Here is a 22,212-nt window from a genome sequence, read left to right as displayed (position 1 = left end):
ATATGTATGAAATTTTTTATTTTATTGTTTTTAATCAATTTTAATCACTATATTTATATTACTGTGTTTGGTTTAAATTCTTAAAAGTAAAGTAAATTAAGATTATAAGAATTACACATCATATTACTAATTATTTTCGGTTCTTAATTTTTTGTATATCAACTTACTTACTTATCATATAGATATTTTTATTAATTTTGATAATATATATAATATGTAGTTATAAAAATATTCATAATAAATTTAAATAATATCTGTATATCTAATGACATTTCTTAAATAAAAATTTTATATACATTAATAAGTTAAAATACATTTTTATTTTTAAGTACATTTCTTTCAATAATAACACTCTCTAATATTAAATCTTGCATGTTACACAAATGAAAAATTAGTATTAATGATTGTTTTTGACTTTTTCTCTTTTAGCATGTATGAAAGGTTCTTGAACCTTAATCCCCATTTGCTTATTTTTACTCGTACGAAAAGGAGATATACTTAACTTATTTCTCCTATTTTTTAATTAATTTATTTTTTATTCATTATTCATACTCGATTTATATTTTTTTGTCAAAAAATTTATCTACTTTTCATCATTATATTTATCCTAATTTACTATATTTACTTATTTATTAAACAATTTTACTTAAAATAAATTAGTAGTTAGATGCTTGCTATAATTATTAGTTCTCGAGCTAAATTAAACATATAAAATTATTTTATTTTAGAAAATCAAAAAAACATTTGATTTTTTAAAATTATATATAATATTAAAGTTACGAATATCGTAATTCTAAAAATTAAATAAAAGAATAAAAAAGAATAAAATTAAAAATTTAAATTGATAAAAATATATTTATTAATTTTAGTTAAATTAATTTTTCGTATATAGTAATTAATTAATTTTTATTTGAATTAAAATCAGTTTATAAATTAAATATCATAAATTTTTTAATTTTGTTCTGAACCTAGACACCAAAAGAAAAGGCATATGAAAAAATTGAAATTTGACCGTTGTTGGTCAGAACGCGAAAGGACCAAAAAGCTCACAAGTTTAATCATGACAATAATAACAAAACCAATTCCAAAGTTGAACCGGATCGTTCTATGAACCGGTTTCCCCGGTTTTTTCAAAATTAGCTTATTTGCCCGCCAGTGATCGTAACCCCTGTAAAACCCTATTATACTAACTAAAGCGTAACGCTATTGGAGTTCGCTCTCTTTTCTCGTTTCAATCTTCTCATTCCCTCCTCCTTGCTAATTGAATTTTCGCTCCTCAATTCTTTCTTTTTCGAAACTCCACTCATTCCATGAAAGTGCAAGAAAACCAAGAATCAACCTAAGTCTGATCTCATTTCCAGTGCGATCCTAGGGTTTTTTTAAACCAAAATTGAACCTTCAGTTCTATATTATAGGCTCCTCTCCTCGAGAAGATGTCGAGGGAAGAGGAGATTGTGATGCGTGATGTCGCCAATGCAGGGTTAGTTGTTAGCGACCGCCTTGGTCGTGAAGTTGCCGCGCAGCTCGACCTTGAAGAAGCTCTAGAAGCTTCCAGATATGCAAGTCACCCTTATTCCACTCACCCTAGGGAGGTAAGCTTTTAGGAAATTCTTGGAAGTCTTGATCTTTTTTTATGTCGGTGTCCGTTTTCTTCATTCATTATATAACTAAACGGTGGTATGGGAAGATTAGTTTGGAGGAAGTGAAAGTGAAACGGGCTAGAGAGCGAATAATTTCAGTCCCGAGAAGTGAAGAATTAGATTTGAAAAATTACAAATATATGATGTTCAATAAGTTACGAAAGGGGAGATATTATCATATTGTCTGAGAATGTGCATTTTTGGATTAGTAAAAGGTTTCCAACAGGGATTATCTCGATTGTGTATGAGCTATTCTTTGTGTTAAATTTTTATTTGTGATGAAATTGTTTTCTTCATCTTGTATATACAGATCTTTCAATCTGTGATGTATAACTGTCTCGTCATATAACGTATACCATTTTTGAATTTACATCATATAACATTTGATAGCTGCCCTTTCATATTGTAACCATCACATACCTGATTGTGTTTCAGTGGCCTCCTCTGGTTGAGGTAGTGGATACTCGGGAATTACCTTCTGTACTTGTTGAGAGATATAATGCAGCAGGAGGGGAGGGGACTGCTTTATGTGGAATATTTCCAGAGATATGTAGGGCATGGGCTTCAGTAGATAATTCATTGTTCATTTGGCGCTTTGATAAGTGGTAAGATTTGGTGATTTTGGGTTAGGATGCTATAACTTGCTAGTTCTTGGAGACAGATTTTATAAGCTGTTCCATGGTTCGTGATTGGTGTGCTGGACAGGACATATAACTATAAGGATCAGAGAATGTGTTACCAGCAGTGCTAACTTGGAAAGGTTAAAGATTACACATATGTCCTGCAAGCATTGTTGTGTAATTGTAGTAACTTTGACTTATGAGTTTAACTTTGGATATTATCTTTGGTGCATTAAAAGATAAAGCGTGTAGCAGCTAGACGGTTTAAATACTTGATTGGACAAATTCTCTCAAAATTTTGACTTAATAATGAGGAACCCAATCAACTAGTTATGCTAACACATTGACTCACAAGTAAACCCAACTGGCTGAAAGCATGTACAAGCATAAATTCATAAGACTTTGTGTGAAATTAATATTTAATGAACGGGGCAGCTAGAACTTGGAGACTAATTGACTTGAAGATCATGTTAAATAATAATTGGAACTAATGCTGTTAAAAGTTTAAGCTGATAGGAAACAAGCAACACTTATTTATACAACAATATTAAATATAGTTTAAGTGAAACATTGACTGAGTCAAGCTCAATTAATTTTTGTGAACAATTTTTTTAGCCAGCCTTAGGCGAGGGTGGTTTTGCTTGTTTTGTTGGGACACCTGTGTTTACATTTAATTTTGGAAATTAGCATTATGATTGGGGAGTATTGATTAAGATACACTAGTTGGCTGCACTAATGGAACACATGAATTGCATGGTTGTATTTACTTGATATATATGAACCTCAATAAAGATCTCTGATGAGTTGATTCCTCAGTCCCTAGAAAAGTACAAGTAGATAACTTATATGGTATTCCACTCCTTGATAAACAACTGTTTGTAATATATTAAAGAAGTATGCTTTTAAAAATTTCCTAAATTTTCATCCTGCAGCATCTGGCATACTTTTTTTTTCCTTATTCTTACTTTTCTTTCTTGACTAGGGATGGGCAGTGCCCTGAATACAGTGGGGAAGAGCAAGCTATTTGTGCTGTCGGACTTGCCAAATCTAAACCTGGCATTTTTGTTGAAGCTATTCAATATCTTCTAGTATTGGCAACTCCTGTTGAGGTAGCAATTGTCATCTCAACCCTTGTTATCTTCTTCGGAGCTATCTTTTGGTCATTCTTTTGCTTTAAAGTGCCATTGTATGCTTGTAACAACTACCTTGTTCTAATGATGATACCTAGTGGGTTTTAGGTCATGTGGAAGAGTTCTTGGAAGTTATTTCTTATTATCATTTCTTTCTCTTGGAATTTACAAAATTTTATTTCCTCTCTAAATATTTGTTCGGTTAACATTGTTTGTAGTTATCTTTTGCTTCACTCCTTGTTATGGCTTGTCGTTAAAAAGCGGATGGAACGTAATTTTAAGATTAGTAGTGATTAATAACTGAAATGGGTTTATCCGAAATGACTTTTATCTTGGGATTGTATCCACTGCCCCAAGAGCAAGAAGAAACTAGTTTCCCATATTCCTCATGCCATTTTTTCGATCATTTGGAGAGGAGAGAATCACATAGTTGTTAAGGGCATCGTATCTAATTTTTCTTCTAAGTGAGATCATTGTGTTCATGCTTATTTTTTCTTAAAAGTTGGTCTATCCTACATGAGGAAGCCTCAGGGGAGCTTGGTGACTTTTTGGCTGAGTAACTTTTGTAAATTCTTGTCTTTTTTGTAGCTTTTATATATGGGTTACACCCCCAATGTTGCCCGACTATGTTATCTCTTTATTTTTTTTTTCTAAAGTTACAAGGTTCTTTTAAGGCATTTGAAATGGTTTTCTAGTAACATACATGATGCATGATCTCAAATTTATGGATGTTTCTAGAATTCAATGGGCGTGTTCTAGACATGATCTCACACGTGAGTTTATTAGGCTTTCTTTTCTTAAGAAGAAAAGGCACATGTTATAGACAATGAGGCATAAAAAATCTTAGGTTAGTTTTGAGACAAATTTCAGCAATTTAATGGAATACTTTGAGACTTTGCTTGATTTTTTGGTTATGTGGTACAATCAAATTGTGATGTTTGAGAGTTATTCAATGTGATGTTTGGGGAAATGACCTGTGATGTCTAGTTTGTATCTCTAAAAACTTAAGTAGGTGTTATGAACCTGATACATCGTTTGAATCTAGAAACTAAGTGTTTGGGGTTTAAGGGAAGAGGGAGAGAGATCGAAAGAGAAACATAAGTGTTTGACAGAGGTTGAGAGAGAGAGAGAAAATTGAGGGAAATGGTGAAAATATACTCAAAATAATTCGTTCCATGCTTTCATCAATGTAGGTGATTATATACGGACAAGAGAAACATAAGTGTTTGACAGAGGTTGAGAGAGAGAGAAAATTGAGGGAAATGGTGAAAATATACTCAAAATAATTCGTTCCATGCTTCCATCAATATAGGTGATTATATACGAACAAGAGAGTCGGAAATTCTCTATATCTACCCCCAAACCTGAGAGCCAAGTTCAGAGGAACCCTAAGCGGTAGGAAATGCATCCGTCGGCTCTAGAAAACCCTAACCCGTTCACCTTAAATACCTCTCATAATCGCTGTCCACATGCCTCGGGCTGGAGATCGTATGGCCAAGATTTTTCCTTCAATCGGCACAGACGCATGTTGGATCCTCCGGCTCGAAAGGTGCCATGCATCCTATGTTTTCCCCAATCGGTGCCATGCTTTTTAATCTCCTAGAATATACCTTCAAGTGATCTGCTCCCATGTGTTTAGTTCCACCATCCTCTTCCTGAACTCATCACGATCTTCTGTTCTCTTGCTCATTTTCTTGCGTCTGCAACCGGTTCTCAACAATTCCCTCTTCTTGAAGATGAACCTTGCCCTTAAGGTTAAAGTAAGGAAATTGTTGGGATATATAAGTGACATTCTCATATGGCTTCTTTTGCTCTATTGAAGCCATCTAAAGTGAATTGTTTCTTACATCATTATCTAACCTGTTGCTTTGAATATGAATCTGGATAAATGGGGTATTCTTTTTATGACTTATAATTTTCCACTCTCCAACCCGAGATGGTTCCTGAACCAGAACATGTTTTACACACGTCTTGCAGCCTGACTTTGGAATGGAGAATGAAAGTGTATAAAAACAATCCTTTTTAAATAATTTTGGGAACCTACTACCTAATGGGAGGATATGTAAACCATGAAACCCTTTAAGAGAAGAAAATGTTGCACATCCTGGATAAATATGTTTATCATCTTGAGACTTGACTTTACTTAGGGAGTTAATTTCCAAAAACCTTTCGGAATTGCTCTTGATAATAAACTTTTGATCCAAGTTCTCAGAGCACCCGTAGAATAAGAATACCAGGGCGGACAATAGCTACATTTTTACTTGGTAGAACTTATCCGGCAAGCACTGTAGCATCATGAGGTAAGGCCCCATCAAATTCCAACCCTTGATTGTGTTTCAGCTTAATAAAAGAAGTGGTGCACTACTTTTATTTCTCAGGGGGATCATCCTGCTTGTTTTTTTCAATAACAGAACCGTTCCGCAGTAAGTGATACTAAGGGAGACGGATAATGAATTGTGAATATCTTACCGAACATGCCCGTAATTTACTTCAAAGATACAACCATGTTCATCTGGCACACTTAGTGGCTTGCATATAATTCGCGCTTCCCCACTAGCATCTCCTTGAAAATCCTCTATTCAGAAAATATTTTAATGTTGTATAGACATTCTTATAGGACCCTGTGCATGTTTTTTCCCAAACCTTTATATTTTGCCCGTATTTCCGTGACATCCCCTTCCTCTTGAAATTCTTATTCACCCTTAAAATACCATGCTTATTTTTGTTCCTAAGGCACATTACAAGGACCTGTTCATCCTTACCAGAACTGACTCTTTTGTTGGGGTCATCATACCACCAAAGGATTCCTTTTTGATACCTTGTATCTAGTTGTGAAAAATGTACTCCAAATTTACAATATTTGATGATTATATTTTTCTTCTTTTTCATTTTCTTCTTCATCAATATCTTCCCCTTCGTATTCCTCTTCATCTTCTTCTTATGCTTCTTTGTCTTCATCAGAAGAGTCTGAACCGGTTCGGTTTAGTGAACCAGTCCAATTTGAATCAGGTTTGGTGTGGCTCCATGCTTTTTCAACTGGTTTAGTCATTGAACTGGTTTTTGGTTTTCCCCTTAACAACAGGTTCATATCTTCTTTTTTCATTTTCTTCATGCTGCAAAAGGGAGGGTAAAATTTCTCTCTGCCCCATGCACACGGCTGCAACGACTGTCATTGGTTTCGCTGCCTCCGAAAAAGGAATGTTGCCGCACAACAACAGGACCATGAGATTTACCTGTCGTTGTACCTTGTAGTTTTCCCTTTGAATTTTGGCCAACAAGTGGCGAAGACATTCGTAAAGGGTTTGGTGGTCTCTATTCCTGTAGAATCCACCATCACCGCTCCCATTTGGATCTGGAATGCGGCTCTGATATCAAGTTGTTACGAACTTGATGCATAGTTTGGATCTAAAAAGTAATTATTTGGGTTAAGAGAAAGAGAGAGGGAGATCGAAAGAGAAACAAAAGGGTTTAAGAGAGACTGAGAGAGAGAGAGGTAGAAAATTGAGGGAGATGGTGAAATATACTCAAAATAATTCATTCCATGCTTACATATTTGAAAATAGGTAAAAAAGAGAGCTGGAAATGCTTGAATCTATCCCATTTTTTGGAAACCCGAGGGCTAGTTTCAGAGGAACCTTAAGCGGTGGAAATGCATCTGTCGGCTCTAGAAACCTTAATTCGTTCACCTTAAATACCGCCCACGTGTCCTATATTGGAGATCGGATGGCCAAGATTTTTCCCTCAATCGACACAGACACGCGTTGGATCCTCCAACTCGGAAGGTGCCACACTTCCAATGCTTTCCTCAATGGATGCGTGCGTTTTAATCTCCTAGAATGTACCTTTAGGCGATCTGCTCCCCCACGTTCAATTTCACCATCCTCTCCGTGCACCTGTCACAATCCTCAGTTCTCTTGCTCATTTTCTTGTGTCTTCAATTGGTTCTCAACAAATTTCTCCTTGTTATGGTTTTATTAATAGCATACCACATATTAAGCCCAACCAACTTCATCTTGGCAAATGGAACTCTTCATGCATTTGACGTGTCACATTAATTGAAGTATTTTTTTTTATTAAATTAAGCCAATCGAGAAAGAAATTGGGATCTTCTCTTCTATCAAAATAAGGAGTTTAAACCTTTTACCTTTTTCCTAGTGTCTCCAGTATTATCTTCAATGTGTCTTCTATTAGGAAGAGTTGTCAATGCAATGCAATTTTGAATTGGCGGACCTACTTGTGTAGTGTGCAAGTGTCTCAGTTCTTCCAAGACTGCATCAATTATGTAATCACATTATGCAAGTTATTGCTACGATTTTATCCAAAGAACCAGATATCTTTTGAAGTCTTTGTTGCTGATCTAAGTTGGTATTCTTGTTCATCAAGAGTCATTATTATTCTCATTATTATATTATTTTTGCAAACAATAAAAAGATAAATGAAGAGTTTTGCTTCTCTTTCTCTCTTCCTCTCCTCTCCCTCTTCCTCACTATTTTTTGAGTTATTTGGAGAGAGGAGCAGAAGCTCATTAGGGGCATTTGGTCTCTAGTCAATAGAGTTAAAGATTTTTTGTTTTAGATCCCATGTATTTTTCTTTAACCCTTTATTATGAGAATGATATGGGAGAAGTTGTAGATATCATAATCAACTCCTTTTGTTATTCTCTTTGCATATATATCATCCCCTTGGTGCCTTGTGAATATACTCTTTCTACTGAAACTCCTCTTTTTCTGATACTTTGAATAATTTTTGTGTTCTTGTTTATATGAATTTTGGTCTTTCCATTTATTTCTTTTATTGTTCTTGTTATCGCTCGAATCATCATCAGTTCATTTTCTACTTTCCCAGTTCAAGTGGTCCTTGGTTTTGTTGTCTCTTCTCATTAGTCCATTTACTCAGTTGGTTAATGATCTTACTTTCTTGTTTTGACTGGTATGTTTCTGTACTATTCTGTTTGCCATCAGTTGAGTCTTGTAGGCGTATGCTGCTCTGGAGGAGTTGATGGAACGGATCCTTTTGCGGAGGTTTCACTACAGCCCTTGCCAGAATATACAATACCCTCTGATGGAGTCACCATGACTTGTATAACATGTACTGATAGGGGCCGTATTTTCCTATCTGGTCGTGATGGCCACATTTACGAGTTGCTTTACACAAGTGGTTCAGGCTGGTATAAACGTTGCCGTAAAGTTTGCCTTACTGCAAGTGTTGGCAGTGTGATATCAAGGTATGTTGTATTCTTTCTGCTTCAATATTATGTTATGCTATTTAGGATTCCTGCGACAATTGAATGCAGCAGTCAAATTGGCCTTTGATGGGGAAGTGTTACTTCTTGCCTGCTCATTTTTTTATCTTTCTTTTTGCTTGTCATTTTTTGTGTTAAGTTACAAGATACCCTGTTGATTTTCAGGTGGGTTGTACCAACTGTATTTAAGTTTGGTGCTGTAGATCCCATTGTTGAAATGGTTGTTGATAATGAAAGGCAGATTTTATATGCACGAACTGAGGAGATGAAGCTTCAGGTTTTTGTGCTAGGTCCAAATGGAGATGGTCCATTGAAGAAGGTGACAGAAGAAAGGAACCTATTAAATCAAAGGGACATACAGTATGGAGGTCGCCAGTCTACAGCATCAAGAGCCCCAAGTCGGTCAACAAAGCCGTCTATAGTTTGTATTTCACCTTTATCCACACTGGAATCGAAGTGGCTGCATCTTGTTGCTGTTTTGTCAGATGGCAGAAGGATGTACCTTTCCACATCCTCATCAAGTGGAAATAATGGTACTGTCGGAAGTTTGGGTGGATTCAGCAATTATCACAGGCCAAGCTGTTTGAAAGTTGTGACAACTAGGCCTTCTCCTCCCTTGGGGGTCAGCAGTGGGCTTGCTTTTGGGGCTCTATCTCTAGCGGGAAGAACACAGAACGAAGATCTTTCTCTAAAGGTTGAAACAGCATATTATTCTGCAGGAACTCTTATTCTCTCTGATTCCTCGCCGCCTACCATGTCTTCTCTTCTAGTTGTTAGCAGGGATTCAAGCTCCCAATCATCTCAGCCTGGTAATTTAGGAACAAGTTCTAGGAGCTATAGAGCATTACGGGAATCTTTGTCTACTTTACCCGTTGAGGGTCGAATGCTTTTTGTAGCAGATGTTCTGCCCTCACCTGACACAGCTGCCACTGTGCAGTCACTGTATTCTGAACTTGAATTTTGTGGATTTGATATCATAGGAGAATCCTGTGAAAGGGCATCTGTAAAACTATGGGCTAGAGGTGATCTTTCAACTCAGCACATACTGCCAAGGAGGAGGATTGTTATTTTCAGTACTATGGGAATGACGGAAATGGTTTTCAACAGACCTGTAGATATTCTGAGAAGATTGCTTGAGTCCAACTCTCCAAGATCAATCTTGGAGGAATTTTTCAATCGATTTGGAGCTGGTGAGGCAGCTGCAATGTGTCTTCTCCTAGCTGCAAGGATTGTTCATTCCGAAAATCTTATAAGCAATTTAGTTTCTGAAAAGGCAGCTGAAGCTTTTGAGGACCCCAGAATTGTTGGAATGCCACAACTTGAAGGTAGCAGTGCATTCGCTAACACTAGAACCGCAGCGGGAGGTTTCAGTATGGGCCAGGTTGTTCAGGAGGCTGAGCCTGTGTTTTCAGGTTCACATGAAGGGCTTTGCCTCTGCTCCTCGAGATTGCTGTTTCCTGTCTGGGAACTTCCTGTGATGGTTGCTAGAGGTGGCTATGGTGCCACGTCAGAGAATGTAGTTATTGTATGCAGACTTTCTATTGGGGCTATGCAAGTCCTTGAAAACAAGATTCGTTCCTTAGAGAAGTTTCTAAGGTCCAGGAGGAATCAGAGAAGGGGACTTTATGGAGCTGTGGCTGGGTTAGGAGAAATGGGGGGTTCTATTTTGTATGGAACTGGTTCAGAATTAGTTGCTGGAGACAGGAGGATGGTTGGAAACTTGTTTGGTTCTTATTCAAGGAATGCTGAATCAAATGGTGTTGGGGCATCCAATAAAAGGCAGCGGCTGCCTTTTAGTCCTGCTGAATTGGCTGCCATGGAGGTGTGATGACATTGCTTGAGAATGATGTGTTTATGCCCTTCTTTTTCAGTTCTTTTGTTCATTTACTACTAGTCTTCTATTTCTCAGGTGAGGGCGATGGAATGTATCAGGCAATTGCTTCTTAGATCTGCTGAAGCCCTTTTCTTGCTTCAGCTTCTTTCTCAACATCATGTAACACGCCTGGTTCAAGCATTTGATGCTAACTTAAAGCAGGCACTACTTCAACTGACATTTCATCAACTTGTCTGTGCTGAGGAGGGTGATCTTTTTGCAACAAGGCTTATTTCTGCTTTGATGGAGGTAATTCCAAGTGTACATCAAACATTGTTGACTAAGTTTAATGTCAATAAGCTCTTATTAGATTCTTGTTTCCATTTCCTCTTATTTTGTGTCATTTGTGCCAGTATTATACTGGTCCTGATGGCAGGGGCACAGTTGATGATATAAGCGGGAGGTTACGTGAAGGATGTCCAAGCTATTTCAGGGAGTCCGATTACAAGTTCTTCTTAGCTGTCGAATGTCTTGAAAGAGCTGCTGTAATGCTGGATTCTGAAGAGAAAGAGAATCTTGCTAGACAGGCCTTTAACTTTTTGAGTAAAGTTCCAGAATCTGCAGATTTACGAACTGTTTGCAAACGCTTTGAAGACTTAAGGTAAAAACAAAATTTTTGTTCAGGTCACAGATTAAATAGTTCTATCCATGGTTCTTTTTGTTGAACCTTTTGTCTGTAAGTTGATCTATATTTACTGCAGATTCTATGAAGCTGTGGTGCGCTTACCTCTTCAAAAGGCCCAAGCTCTTGATCCTGCAGGTGATGCTCTCAATGAACAAATTGATGCATCAATCCGAGAACATGCACTTGCTCAGCGTGAAATTTGCTATGAGATAATTGCTAGTGCTTTGAGGTCTCTAAAAGGCGATGTTGTACAGAAAGAATTTGGGTCTGCTGTTAGGCCCGCTATGTCAAGAACTGCTATTGATCAGAGCTCAAGGAAAAAGTATATATGCCAGATTGTTCAGCTTGGTGTCCAATCACCTGACAGGGCATTTCATGAGTACCTGTACAGGACTATGATTGATTTGGGTCTTGAAGATGAGTTGTTGGAGTATGGAGGTCCAGATTTGGTGCCTTTTCTTCAAAGTGCTGGTCGTGAGCCTATACAAGAGGTTATTGTAAATACTGTAAATTTTGTTCCAAATTTGGCTACAGTTCCCTCTTACTCTAATGGAGACTTCCTGTTGGTTTATTTCTTAGAAACAAGAGTATGTTCTTTGCAACAGTTTGCATTTGTACCTTCCTCAAGTTGCTTTAGTCACTTTTGTAGGTTCAAGCTGTATCTGCTGTAATGTCATCAACCTCTCCAATGGGTCAATCAAGAGCTCCAATCCCATCAAACCAAGCGAAGTACTTCGATCTTCTTGCAAGATATTACGTGATGAAGCGACAGCATTTACTTGCAGCTCATGTTCTGCTGAGATTAGCTGAAAGACGCTCAACTGATGCAGGGGATGTTCCTAGTCTTGAACAGAGGTCAAACGCTACTTTTTCTTATCCGTTTCTCTGTCGCTTCCCCCCTCCCGAAATTTGTTAATTCTGTCCTCTCGGATATTTTACTTTTCTTCCAGCTTATTTTGGTTGGGCCAAGTTGGTATCAATCCAAAATTTAAAACAATTCCTGTGCTTAATCTGCTTGGGTGAGATTTTTAGATGTTGATGCAGTGGTTTCAGTTGGAGTTTTTGGTCCTAGTTAACCATATGACCAATTGGGCATTTTGATCCTTTTGATAATGATATGCAACAACTGTATTGTTAATTTTATATCGGTTCTATTCAACCCCAATCCTGAGAGGAAAAGCATCGAAGTTTATACTGATTAATTGATTACTGAATTTGTCAATTTCAGGCGCCAATACCTAAGCAATGCAGTTCTACAGGCCAAGAATGCTAGCAATACTGATAGTCTGGCAGGCTCTGCCAAGGGTGCTCTTGACCGTGGATTGTTAGATTTACTTGAAGGCAAGCTCGCAGTTCTCCAGTTCCAGATAAAAATAAAAGAGGAGCTGGAGGCTATAGCTTCCAGAATGGAATTGTCTGCTGGTGCATCAGAATCTGTTGAAAATGGATCTGTCCCTAATACAAGTGTTACTGCCGATGCAAGTCTTGTGAAGGCTGCAGAAGAGAAGGCTAAAGAGCTATCTTTGGATCTAAAAAGCATAACTCAACTGTATAATGAATATGCCGTCCCCTTCGAACTTTGGGAGGTATTCTCTTACTTCTTGTTTTCTGCTCAAAATATTGGAGTTACTTTTGTAGTTCACTTATTTGGAAAAAAAAATGAAATGTTGAGTTTAACGTGTATGTTCAATCCTGATTGGATGCCCAACCTTCAAATCAATTATCAAGCTTTGGATAGATGGTCAACTATAGCAATAAATGGATCAATGGTAAGGAAGGGTGGAGATTCCAAAGTTTGATCCTAGGCCTGAAAGTCTATTACCAAAGTTAAACAATTTGGCTGAATGGTTATCTATCCCAGTTAATGGATAAGCTTTGGAAGATGGTTAACTATGCAATAAGTGGCTCAGTAATTTTTATTGCACATGTGTCCTCTTGTCTCTTGATCTTTGAAAAGGAAAATAAAGGATAAAGATGTTATGGTTCTTTTGTTTTTCTCTTGGGCTGTTCATCAGGTGTTCAATGTGGGGAATTTGCCCTCTCTTAATTCCTCTATTTTTGGCTCTTTCACATTTTCAGTTTCCTTCCATTCATTAAAGAAATTAGACCCCAAGTTCATCCATTGTATGTGTTTTCACAGTCACGATTATATATATGAAATGATCTTTACTTTATGCTATTCTTCTGTGAGAGAAATGAGCCAAAGAAAGATAATTTTCCTTAGTAAAATTGATGCAAATAAAAGGTTATTTCCATCAAAATGATTATCCTTTTGTTTTGTTGCTTAGCTGAATCTTGCCATCTTTCTTTTTGTGATGGTACTTTGTTTTACTTTGTTGTCACCTGAGCTCTTGTTTTGCTTGTTTGTAGGGTTTAATTTTCCCATTTTTACCAATATAATTTTTCCTTCATTATGAAAAAAACCAATGACATTTTTCTCTTTGCATCTTTTCTTTCAGATTTGTCTGGAAATGTTATACTTTGCAAACTATTCTGGTGATGCTGACAGCAGCATCGTAAGAGAAACATGGGCAAGACTTATGGATCAAGCTCTTTCAAGAGGTGGGATTGCTGAAGCTTGTTCAGTTCTAAAGAGGGTTGGTTCCCGCATATATCCTGGAGATGGAGCTATTTTGCCGCTGGATACTTTATGTCTTCAACTTGAGAAGTCTGCTATGGTATATTTTCATCTGATTAAATTTATTAAGTGGGCTATTGACTATATCTAAGAAAAAAATTGCTGATTAGGAACACATATTTCTACTAATGAATGGAACGTATACTGGCTGAACGAAGGATAATATTTCTTGTGAAGTGATGCATTTATTTATTGCTTGACTCTCTTGCTCTTTCTTCATCATCTTTTGGTAGGAGAGACTGGATTCAGGAGTTGAATCTGTTGGGGATGAAGATGTAGCGAGAGCTCTTCTTGCTGCTTGCAAGGGTGCAGCTGAACCTGTGTTGAACACTTATGATCACTTATTATCAAATGGAGCTATATTGCTGTCACCCAACCTCAGATTACGCTTCCTTAGATCAGTGCTAGTGGTACTTCGTGAGTGGACTATGTCAGTGTTTGCACAAAGAATGGGTACAAGTACAACAGGGGCTTCTCTAATATTAGGTGGCACATTTTCGGCGGAGCCGACAACAGTAGCTAACAAAGGGATACGAGATAGGATCACAAGTGCAGCTAACAGGCAATTTCTTTATACCTCTTCACTCCTAATGAAATGTGTTATTGTACACAAATACACACACTATCTCTTTCCCTTGTGATGATACGTAGCAAATGGTGAATCATCTTCTTGCCCTACTTGTCCTTTTATCTAATGCTACAGACTATAAGAAGACTATATTTCCATTTTAAGTAATGGAATCATCTTCTTAAATTGTTTGATCCATTTAAGAACCAAACAATTTAGGTTTGCTTTGACATAAATTGTTTGGTTCTTAAATGGATCAAACTTTTTAAGAAGGAACTGTTATCCTGTTTAAACAGAATAGACAAAACCAGCTTAATGGTTAGTATTTGATTAAATCCATCATCCTATAAACATAAATATGTTTAAAGGAACCAATCTTGCAATACATAGTTACTTTTCTAAAAATGTTGATTTAACAAAAGTTTTAATATGGTGATAAAATAATTAACAACTTATGGAACCAGATTGATTTTTTAATCCTTTGTAAATGTACTTGTGTGGCACCCCTTTCAGCGCCTCGTAATGATACTTCTGCTCTGAAAAATTAATGTTATGATATTTTATTTAGTTAGTTTTGTGTTCATATTATTGTTTGATGCTTGTATTTTTTGTGATTATTTTACGCTTATACTATCTTATAGTTTTAGCTTTTTTAAACAAACAACAGATTTGAAATGTCAGCTATGGTTAGAATTGATTAAAAGAGTTTTTGTTACTTTATAAATAGATTAAACATATTAAATCAGTTTTCAATTCATTAATGTGTTATTTATCTTGTTAGATAATTGAGTCTAAACAGTTAAACATGCGAGCCTATTTGTGAGCATGTTGAATTTGCATTTCAAAATAATGACAAAATTATTAAATAGGTTGGGTTTGTGTTTGGGATAGAACTCTAATTTTTGTCCTGGTTTTAAAGATTAAGACTGAAATGTTATCCTTCAGGTTTTCATGCAAATTTCATGTAAAAAAGTTGCTCAAAACTCAACTCTAAATTATAAAGTTAGCAGATTTTCTTCCAGGCTGGGTTTGCTAGGAAATTAAAAAATTCCAATATTTCATGTTTCACTATTGTGGCACTCAATTAAAATGTGTGTATTAACAGTCATTATATGGCCGACCCCCAAAACCAGAGGATTATATGGCTGATTTTCAATGTGGAGTTTCCTTTTGCTGCAGATATTCTTTTTAGTTTTCAGGCCCATACTTAATTTTTGAGAGTGTGAAACTTCCTGGACATTTAGTATTTCTCATGTCAAATATGTCATGATTGTTCTCCCTTTGGTGGTATGATGATTATGAGCTGCCACTGAAAACAAAAGAAACTGAAGGCATGCAGTTTTCTGGTGTTCCAATTTTCTTGGATCGGTGGTGTTATTTGATATTTTCTTCTTGTTCTTATTGTTTTTGTACCGTGAATTAATTTCCTTCTCTTCAATTTTGGGAAAGCAGGTATATGACTGAGGTGCGGAGGTTAACCCTGCCACAAAGTTTGACGGACACTGTTTACCGTGGATTCCGAGAACTTGAAGAGTCTCTAATGAGTCCTTTTTCTTATGACCGGTTTTGATTGTATTCTCATTGTATGTTGTATGGGGTATTTTATAGTTCTATGTAGCCCTTGAAAATAATTTCAACACGAATTCTTTATGTAACATTATGAGTGATAATTCTTTTAGTATAATACCATGAGTATTTGAAATCTCATGCATATTTCCTCTTTAACATCAACGGTATCTTCTATCAGCTTATTATCTGCAACAACAAATATTTAATAATTGTCATTCCATCTTCTATGAGCCTGTATTCAAGAATTACGACAACAATTTAGCCAACATTTTGAAGTGAAAAATCTCTAGTGCTTACTTGTTTTGGGTCTTGAATTCTCTTTCTTTACTTCTTTTTTTCTTGTGTTAATATCACCGGGTAATATTTATGTCAAATGGATTCTTCTTTATGATCTTTATTTTTTTTTTTTTACTAATTTTTCTATATGATCCGCATGGAAAAAACATGCGTTGATGATTTATCAAAAAATGTCAGATGTTAAAAAATTTGAAGTTGAAAGTGTTAAATTTTATGACGTACAGAATTAATATACATATTAATTTAAAAATATAGAATTAGATTTAACACAAAATTGATACAGGTACTAAATGGAAGAAAAGTAGACTCAATTTGTACTTATAGGTTGAAAGTTTTCTTCTCGGAGTCAGAAAGGTTACTCACGGATGCCGCGCATTCAATGACTGTCTCCAACGCTGCTAACGCTCTCATATCTTCGTCTTTAGTCTCTTGGAAACTTGTAATCTCTCTCTCTCTCTCTCTCTCTCTCTCTCACACACACACACACAAGTTCAACTAAGAATTAACTATGGGAGCTAAATTCATGGAAGCTTCACTTTCACTCTCGTTCATTCTTTTCTTAAACCTTTAACTATAAGCTGGTCTCTCAATCCATCTGTCTCAATCTCTGTAAGTTGTAACACGCTTTTATGACCCTAACAGTATAATCAGATTATCTAATATAAGTATGTGCATCCCATTCCTTATTTTGTAACAGACTGGTGGATTTCAACAAACTCTAGCGGGATGTATTCAGCGGATCGGGAAGACACTGCACTCCGGCAAGGATTCAATGGTGAAACTATGGCCGGAACTTGCTGGGAAAGGAAGGTACTTCGATTTCAGGTCCAAAATCATTCCAGCGTTCATTGTTTTCGCCGAGAAAGAATCTCCTCTCTGCACCACGCTATGTAAAGAAGGGTGCAAGGTTCGAACTGTTGAGCACTTGCTCTCAGCTCTGGAGGCTAAGGGCGTGGACAATTGCAGGATCGAGATTAAGAATTTGGATTCCGAGGATGCAGAAGTTGAGGTTTTTCCCGGAAGCTAATAGTGGTTTCTTAAGATCTTGGCTTATCAGTGAATTTTGTGCAAGATATTCTGATACGTGATTTTAATTACTAAGTTCTGTCACTGACTCACTAGACTTAATTGTATAGCCATTAAATCCAGATAGATTCCAAAATGTTGCATTTGTTATATGGTTCTGCCGAATCATGCTGAGCATTGTGTTGTGTGCATTAAGATGAATTTTCATGTCTAGGGGATTCATGCTCTCTTATCACTTTACAAAAGTTACTTGGGAAAACGACCAAGTCAAAATGTTGAACCCTACTGCAAATACAACATAGGGAGTTTGTAACGTTTATGACCATAATGCTGGCTTTGATGTGCATGATTATGTTTCGGGAGCCTTGCATTCTTCTGGATATCATTTACCCCTGTTAAATTTGTTTGGAAAACCAGTGACTAGAATTAACCGATAATCTGATTACAGGTTCCTATTTTTGATGGGTCAGCAAGTGAATGGTTAAATGCAATAGAGGAAGTTGGTGTCACAACGGCCCTGGATGAATGTGGCGGAAGGGTCGGGAAAATGGCACCACATTTAAATGAACCTATACATGTGTGTAAGAATGATTCCTTTTTGGTTGCATTCCCTGCTCCAAAAGTGCACACCACATATGGAATTGACTTTAATCAGGTACACATTCATGAACTAGTAATTTCTTTTTTAACAGCCGGGCGTATGAAATTTTAAATAGTGAAGATTAAAATAATAAAGACAAAGCATTCTATCCTATTTGTTCTGGATCACTTTGAAAGCTGTTTGAAATTTGTTCCTGCTTATTGTTTGACGTGCTTATTAGTCATTCCAGGTTCCTTGGATTCATCAACTCCATCATTTATGTGATACTTTGCATAGCATTTTGTGCTTGAAATTTGTATAAATTGGAATTAGGAGTAACTTTTTCCAAGTTGGTATAAATGCTTCTGCAGTTCAATGTTAGACTGTATTAGTATTCTTGTTTGTTTCAGAAAAATTGTGCTAGATGAGGAGGGGCATAATACATGCAAAAGGCCGAGTGTTCAAACAGAGACAAAAGAGACACCATGGGCCCCGGGCTTTCTGAGGGACAGTAAAAAAAAAAAAAATATAACCTATATGAGGATAACATGTCAGCTTAGACAAGTGAGTATATCAGGAGCCTTTGACGTGTACTGCAGCAATAGAATCAGTAGCAGAAATAGGAATTTAGAGAAGGATAGTCAGAACAAAGGAGATAGAAGAGAGAGAGAAATGAGGAAAGGGAAAGAGTAGAAGAGAGAATTTCTGCCAAATTCACAAGAAATTTCTGATATAGATTAGATTTGATTCGGAAAATATCATCCTATCTGAAGTTCAGGCTACAATTTTCTTTGTATACCTCCATCAGAAGGAAAACCAAAACAAACCCTAATCAACCTGCAACAGAAACAACCATGACAGATTGGGAATCTAAGAGAAACTAGTTCTAATGCAGGTAACCATTTCTTTCGTCCATCCTCTGTCAAGCCTGAATCACTAGACTTGTCACCATCCTTTAGCTAGATGCTTTTAAACCGATAAGGGCTTGGACCCTCTACTACCATGCTCATCTTTGTCCTCATATTCTCTGGTTATGACAGAGTACTAATTTAAATTCAGCTAGTATTCCATACAAAGTCAGTTGATTTAAGATGGAGATGTTGTAAGGAGAAAATGAAGCCTTTAACAAGCATTGTCGGTTAAACCTCAAAACCAACAAAAAATGTTTTGGTGCTTTTACATGGTTGTATAGAGAATTACCATCTAATCCCACCTCAACTGGATACGCCTCAGAGGTCTCTTCATGACTCAGAAAGGATTTGCAACTTTATCCAGAAATGCGATGGATAACGCCTCCAATCTTACCAAGAAAAAAATCTACAGATGGTGATATACTGCAAATTCTTTAGAAGAAATATGCTACTATATATATCTGAATGTCATGAAAGGATTTGGAAGTTGAACCATATAGTAGATACTATACATATCTAAATGGCATAAAAGGATTGGCAGTACAACCATACGGTTGGAAGAGATTTAAGTTTTAGCTATTTGCTTTAATAGCAAGCTGATCGTGCTGTTTGCAAATATTTGCCAAACTGTAGTTATAGTTTTACAAGCAAATGCTGCCAACTTCTTGCTGCTACTTTTTAGGATTATCCTTAGAATAAAATATTCAAGCTTTGCAGGTTTCTGCATAACATCTTTATCATTGGTAAAAGGAAAAATTGAATTGCTAAAAAGAGAACTCAAATATTCTTCAATTTCATTTTTTTATTTCTGTTCACTTTATTCAACTGTTGCAGGTCTCTGCCATTGGCTGCCAGTGGTTTTCTTCAGCACCTTTGGGTGAATTTTATGCTAACAATATTGCTTCTGCAAGAACCTTTTGTGTCTACGAACAGGTCCCTTCCACCTATCTTCGGCTATCCTCTCTTTGTATGATCTATTAGTTTATCTCTTTACTATTGCATGAAAGTTGAAAGTAGACTTGATAATTCTGAAGCTTCTGTTTTTTAGAAATGTTGCTCCTTGCATCTACTGGAACTCAACTATCTTACACTGGTCAGAGGCAGCTCTAAGAGAAGTTTCCTTTTACTGATAAGTCAGAGGTGTCCTAATGCACCTACTGGCTGAAACTAGTTTATTAAACTGGCAAATTGAGGAATTCCCCACAGAATAATCATTTTAACTTTTATTGATTGACCTTGTAACTTCCCTAAAACAGACGACATCACATAAATGCATCAGGTAACTGGTGCTGAAATCTATTCAGCAGCATATACCACCAGCTCGAAGTTTGAAATTCTGTGTTTATTTAAGTTGTCTTGATGTTCTTGTTCAAGGCAGTTAGTTTCTTTTGTTTCTCTTCATCAGAATTGGGGCATTTTTGAAGTGTTGTTACTCTTCCAAGTAGTATGATTTTTTTTTGTAATGCTTGATGATATTTGACAAATAACATCTAAGGTCAGCTTAACTAAAACTTAACTGTGATATATGTGGTTAGATGTACTTAACTATTTACTATATATTCTTTTGCAATACTTAATCAAGTACCACTCCAAAGAAATACACTGGTTTTCTTTCTCAGAATGGAAGTATACATAGAGCTTATTGCTTATAACTCAGCAAAAAATGGTTAGAAAATGAACTTGCAGAATTTGTTAGTTCTGGTCCTACATGTAAGAGCAGGATGTTACCTTGCTTACATCTTGAACATACTTCTGATTTCTAGTTAATTGAAGGAAGTAAGTCCAGATGACTACATGTTGCTATATCCCATTATGCAGTGCACCTGCTTGTCAGTCTTGCTTGTAATATGTCGGGCAACCCAACCAAGGAATGCCCACTTAATGCTTGTTTAGTTGTTCGTTAGTGCTTCTTGCTGCCAATTCTTAGTTCTAGAGAATCCATGCAGGTGGAGGTTATGCGGAAAGCAGGACTTATTAAAGGGGGCTCAATAAACAATGCTATCATTTGTAGGTGAGGTACTTTTGTTCAGTTATTATAATATATTTGTAAGGAATGCTCTGCCAAAAGTTCTCTATTATTAGAGAAGTGAAAATGTTGAACTCCATTCCCCCTCCCCTCTCTTTCTCCCCTGCGTACAAGGGCGAAGAGCGGGTAGATGTAAAATGTTTCAAAGAATGGTAGTTACCATGCCAATTTAAATTGTTCTAGATGCTAGTACTGTGTTTTACATCTGAAAATGACCATGCATTTAGATTATGCTTAATTAAGTTCAGATGAGTAATTAAAAAATAAAATAAAATCATGAAACTTAGTTCAGTCAAATGTGGAACAAAAGTCCGTCAATTATTTGTTGTTCTCTTCCCGTTACTTTTGTTGGATACTTAAATTTACCTTCTTTCTTCTGCAGTGCTGATAAAGGTTGGTTGAACCCACCTCTTCGTTTTGATGATGAACCCTGTCGACATAAGGTCCTAGATCTTGTCGGCGATCTGTCACTTTTTGCACAATTTGGCAATCAGGGTCTTCCAATGGCCCATATTGTTGCTTTTAAGGTATGACTCTTGTCTTGTCTTCCTTGTTTGGCAATTTTTTAGATGATCTTTAATCCCCATATTTAAAGTACCCTTTGTTGCTCCTAGATATTCTATCTTTTTTTTCATTATTTTAATAGTTCTCTTTCAACCTAACTGGTGGGGATTCCTATAGCCTTTTGTCAACGTCACAATTTTTTAGGTGCCTTATAATCGTCATCTTTGTTTCCTAAATGCTTCGTTAATTGTCTTTCCTTACAAGGTTAAATGGCCTTATATGAAAGGTTAATGAAGAATTACTGTTAACTTTCAACTGAACCAATTAAAAGATTAAGAATTAAGACACATTCATTCCCGGTGCTTACAGTGTCTCCGCTTCTGCAGGGGGGCCATGCATTGCATGCCGATTTTGTGCGCCGCTTAGCAGGAATAGCATAAATGGAAAAGAGCTTCTTTTGTACTCCTCCACAGAGAAAGTTGCACCATACTAATTTAAGTTGCCCGAGGGGCAAAGAGCGTGCTTTTGAATAAATGCCCCTTCTTTTTCTTAAGGAAAAATTAAAAAAAAAAAACATTTTGTTTAGTACATAAATCCCAGTGATAATAGTCTTAAGGAGGAAATTTTTGCCATTTGTTCATGGCTCGCTCTTAAATTATTAGATGTTTGGAAGAAAACTGATAGTAGTGGACCTAGGAATGGCACTATACACTGCATTCATCTTTGTTTTCCCTGTAAAAACCGGCTGTTAATCATGTGCTTGACTTGGGACTCTGGGAGTTCGTTTTTGTAAAACTGATATATACACACACACACACAGATACACACCCAAGCGCTCCCCAGCGCATGCATATTAATTAAAATGCACAAGGATCCATAGCACACAGAATTGAAGGACCTTATGAAAAGAGGAATCAGCTTCTTCATAAGTCCAACATCTTCCAAGGAGCAAAAGAAAGAAAA

At 36.5% G+C, this 22,212-nt stretch overlaps 2 protein-coding genes across 5 annotated transcripts; both read left to right on the top strand.

Annotated features, from left to right (window-relative positions):
• Positions 1-1,163: 1,163 nt before the first annotated feature.
• NUP155 (nucleoporin 155) lies at positions 1,164-16,061 on the top strand. 2 transcript variants are annotated; one of them, XM_088214053.1, is made up of 13 exons: positions 1,164-1,592; positions 2,076-2,245; positions 3,243-3,369; positions 8,352-8,614; positions 8,798-10,454; positions 10,542-10,754; positions 10,859-11,106; positions 11,207-11,621; positions 11,780-11,985; positions 12,359-12,716; positions 13,590-13,808; positions 14,002-14,330; positions 15,789-16,061. In XM_088214053.1, exons 1-13 carry the CDS (start codon positions 1,434-1,436, stop codon positions 15,904-15,906), a joined length of 4,482 nt encoding a protein of 1,493 aa, XP_088070179.1. In that variant the 5' UTR covers positions 1,164-1,433; the 3' UTR covers positions 15,907-16,061. The 2 variants fall into 2 exon arrangements, with proteins under 2 accessions (XP_088070179.1, XP_088070180.1); XM_088214054.1 differs by lacking the exons at positions 1,164-1,592; positions 2,076-2,245 and adding an exon at positions 2,346-2,400.
• Positions 16,062-16,483: 422 nt separating this feature from the next.
• LPXC1 (UDP-3-O-acyl N-acetylglycosamine deacetylase family protein) lies at positions 16,484-22,028 on the top strand. 3 transcript variants are annotated; one of them, XM_022054043.2, is made up of 7 exons: positions 16,484-16,641; positions 16,900-17,205; positions 17,677-17,883; positions 19,554-19,652; positions 20,666-20,730; positions 21,128-21,272; positions 21,636-22,028. In XM_022054043.2, the coding sequence occupies exons 1-7, from the start codon at positions 16,582-16,584 to the stop codon at positions 21,687-21,689; spliced, it is 936 nt and encodes a 311-aa protein (XP_021909735.1). In that variant the 5' UTR covers positions 16,484-16,581; the 3' UTR covers positions 21,690-22,028. The 3 variants fall into 3 exon arrangements, with proteins under 3 accessions (XP_021909735.1, XP_021909734.1, XP_021909736.1); XM_022054042.2 differs by having other exon boundaries at positions 16,900-17,211; XM_022054044.2 differs by lacking the exon at positions 16,484-16,641 and adding an exon at positions 16,660-16,811 and having other exon boundaries at positions 16,900-17,211.
• The last annotated feature ends 184 nt before the right edge of the window (positions 22,029-22,212 follow it).

The sequence above is a fragment of the Carica papaya genome, chromosome 2 (genome assembly GCF_054855325.1).
Source record: "Carica papaya isolate Zhongbai chromosome 2, ASM5485532v1, whole genome shotgun sequence".
Classification (NCBI taxonomy): domain Eukaryota; kingdom Viridiplantae; phylum Streptophyta; class Magnoliopsida; order Brassicales; family Caricaceae; genus Carica; species Carica papaya.
Note: the sequence above shows the minus strand (reverse complement) of the source record. Positions and strands in the feature narration are given on the sequence as shown.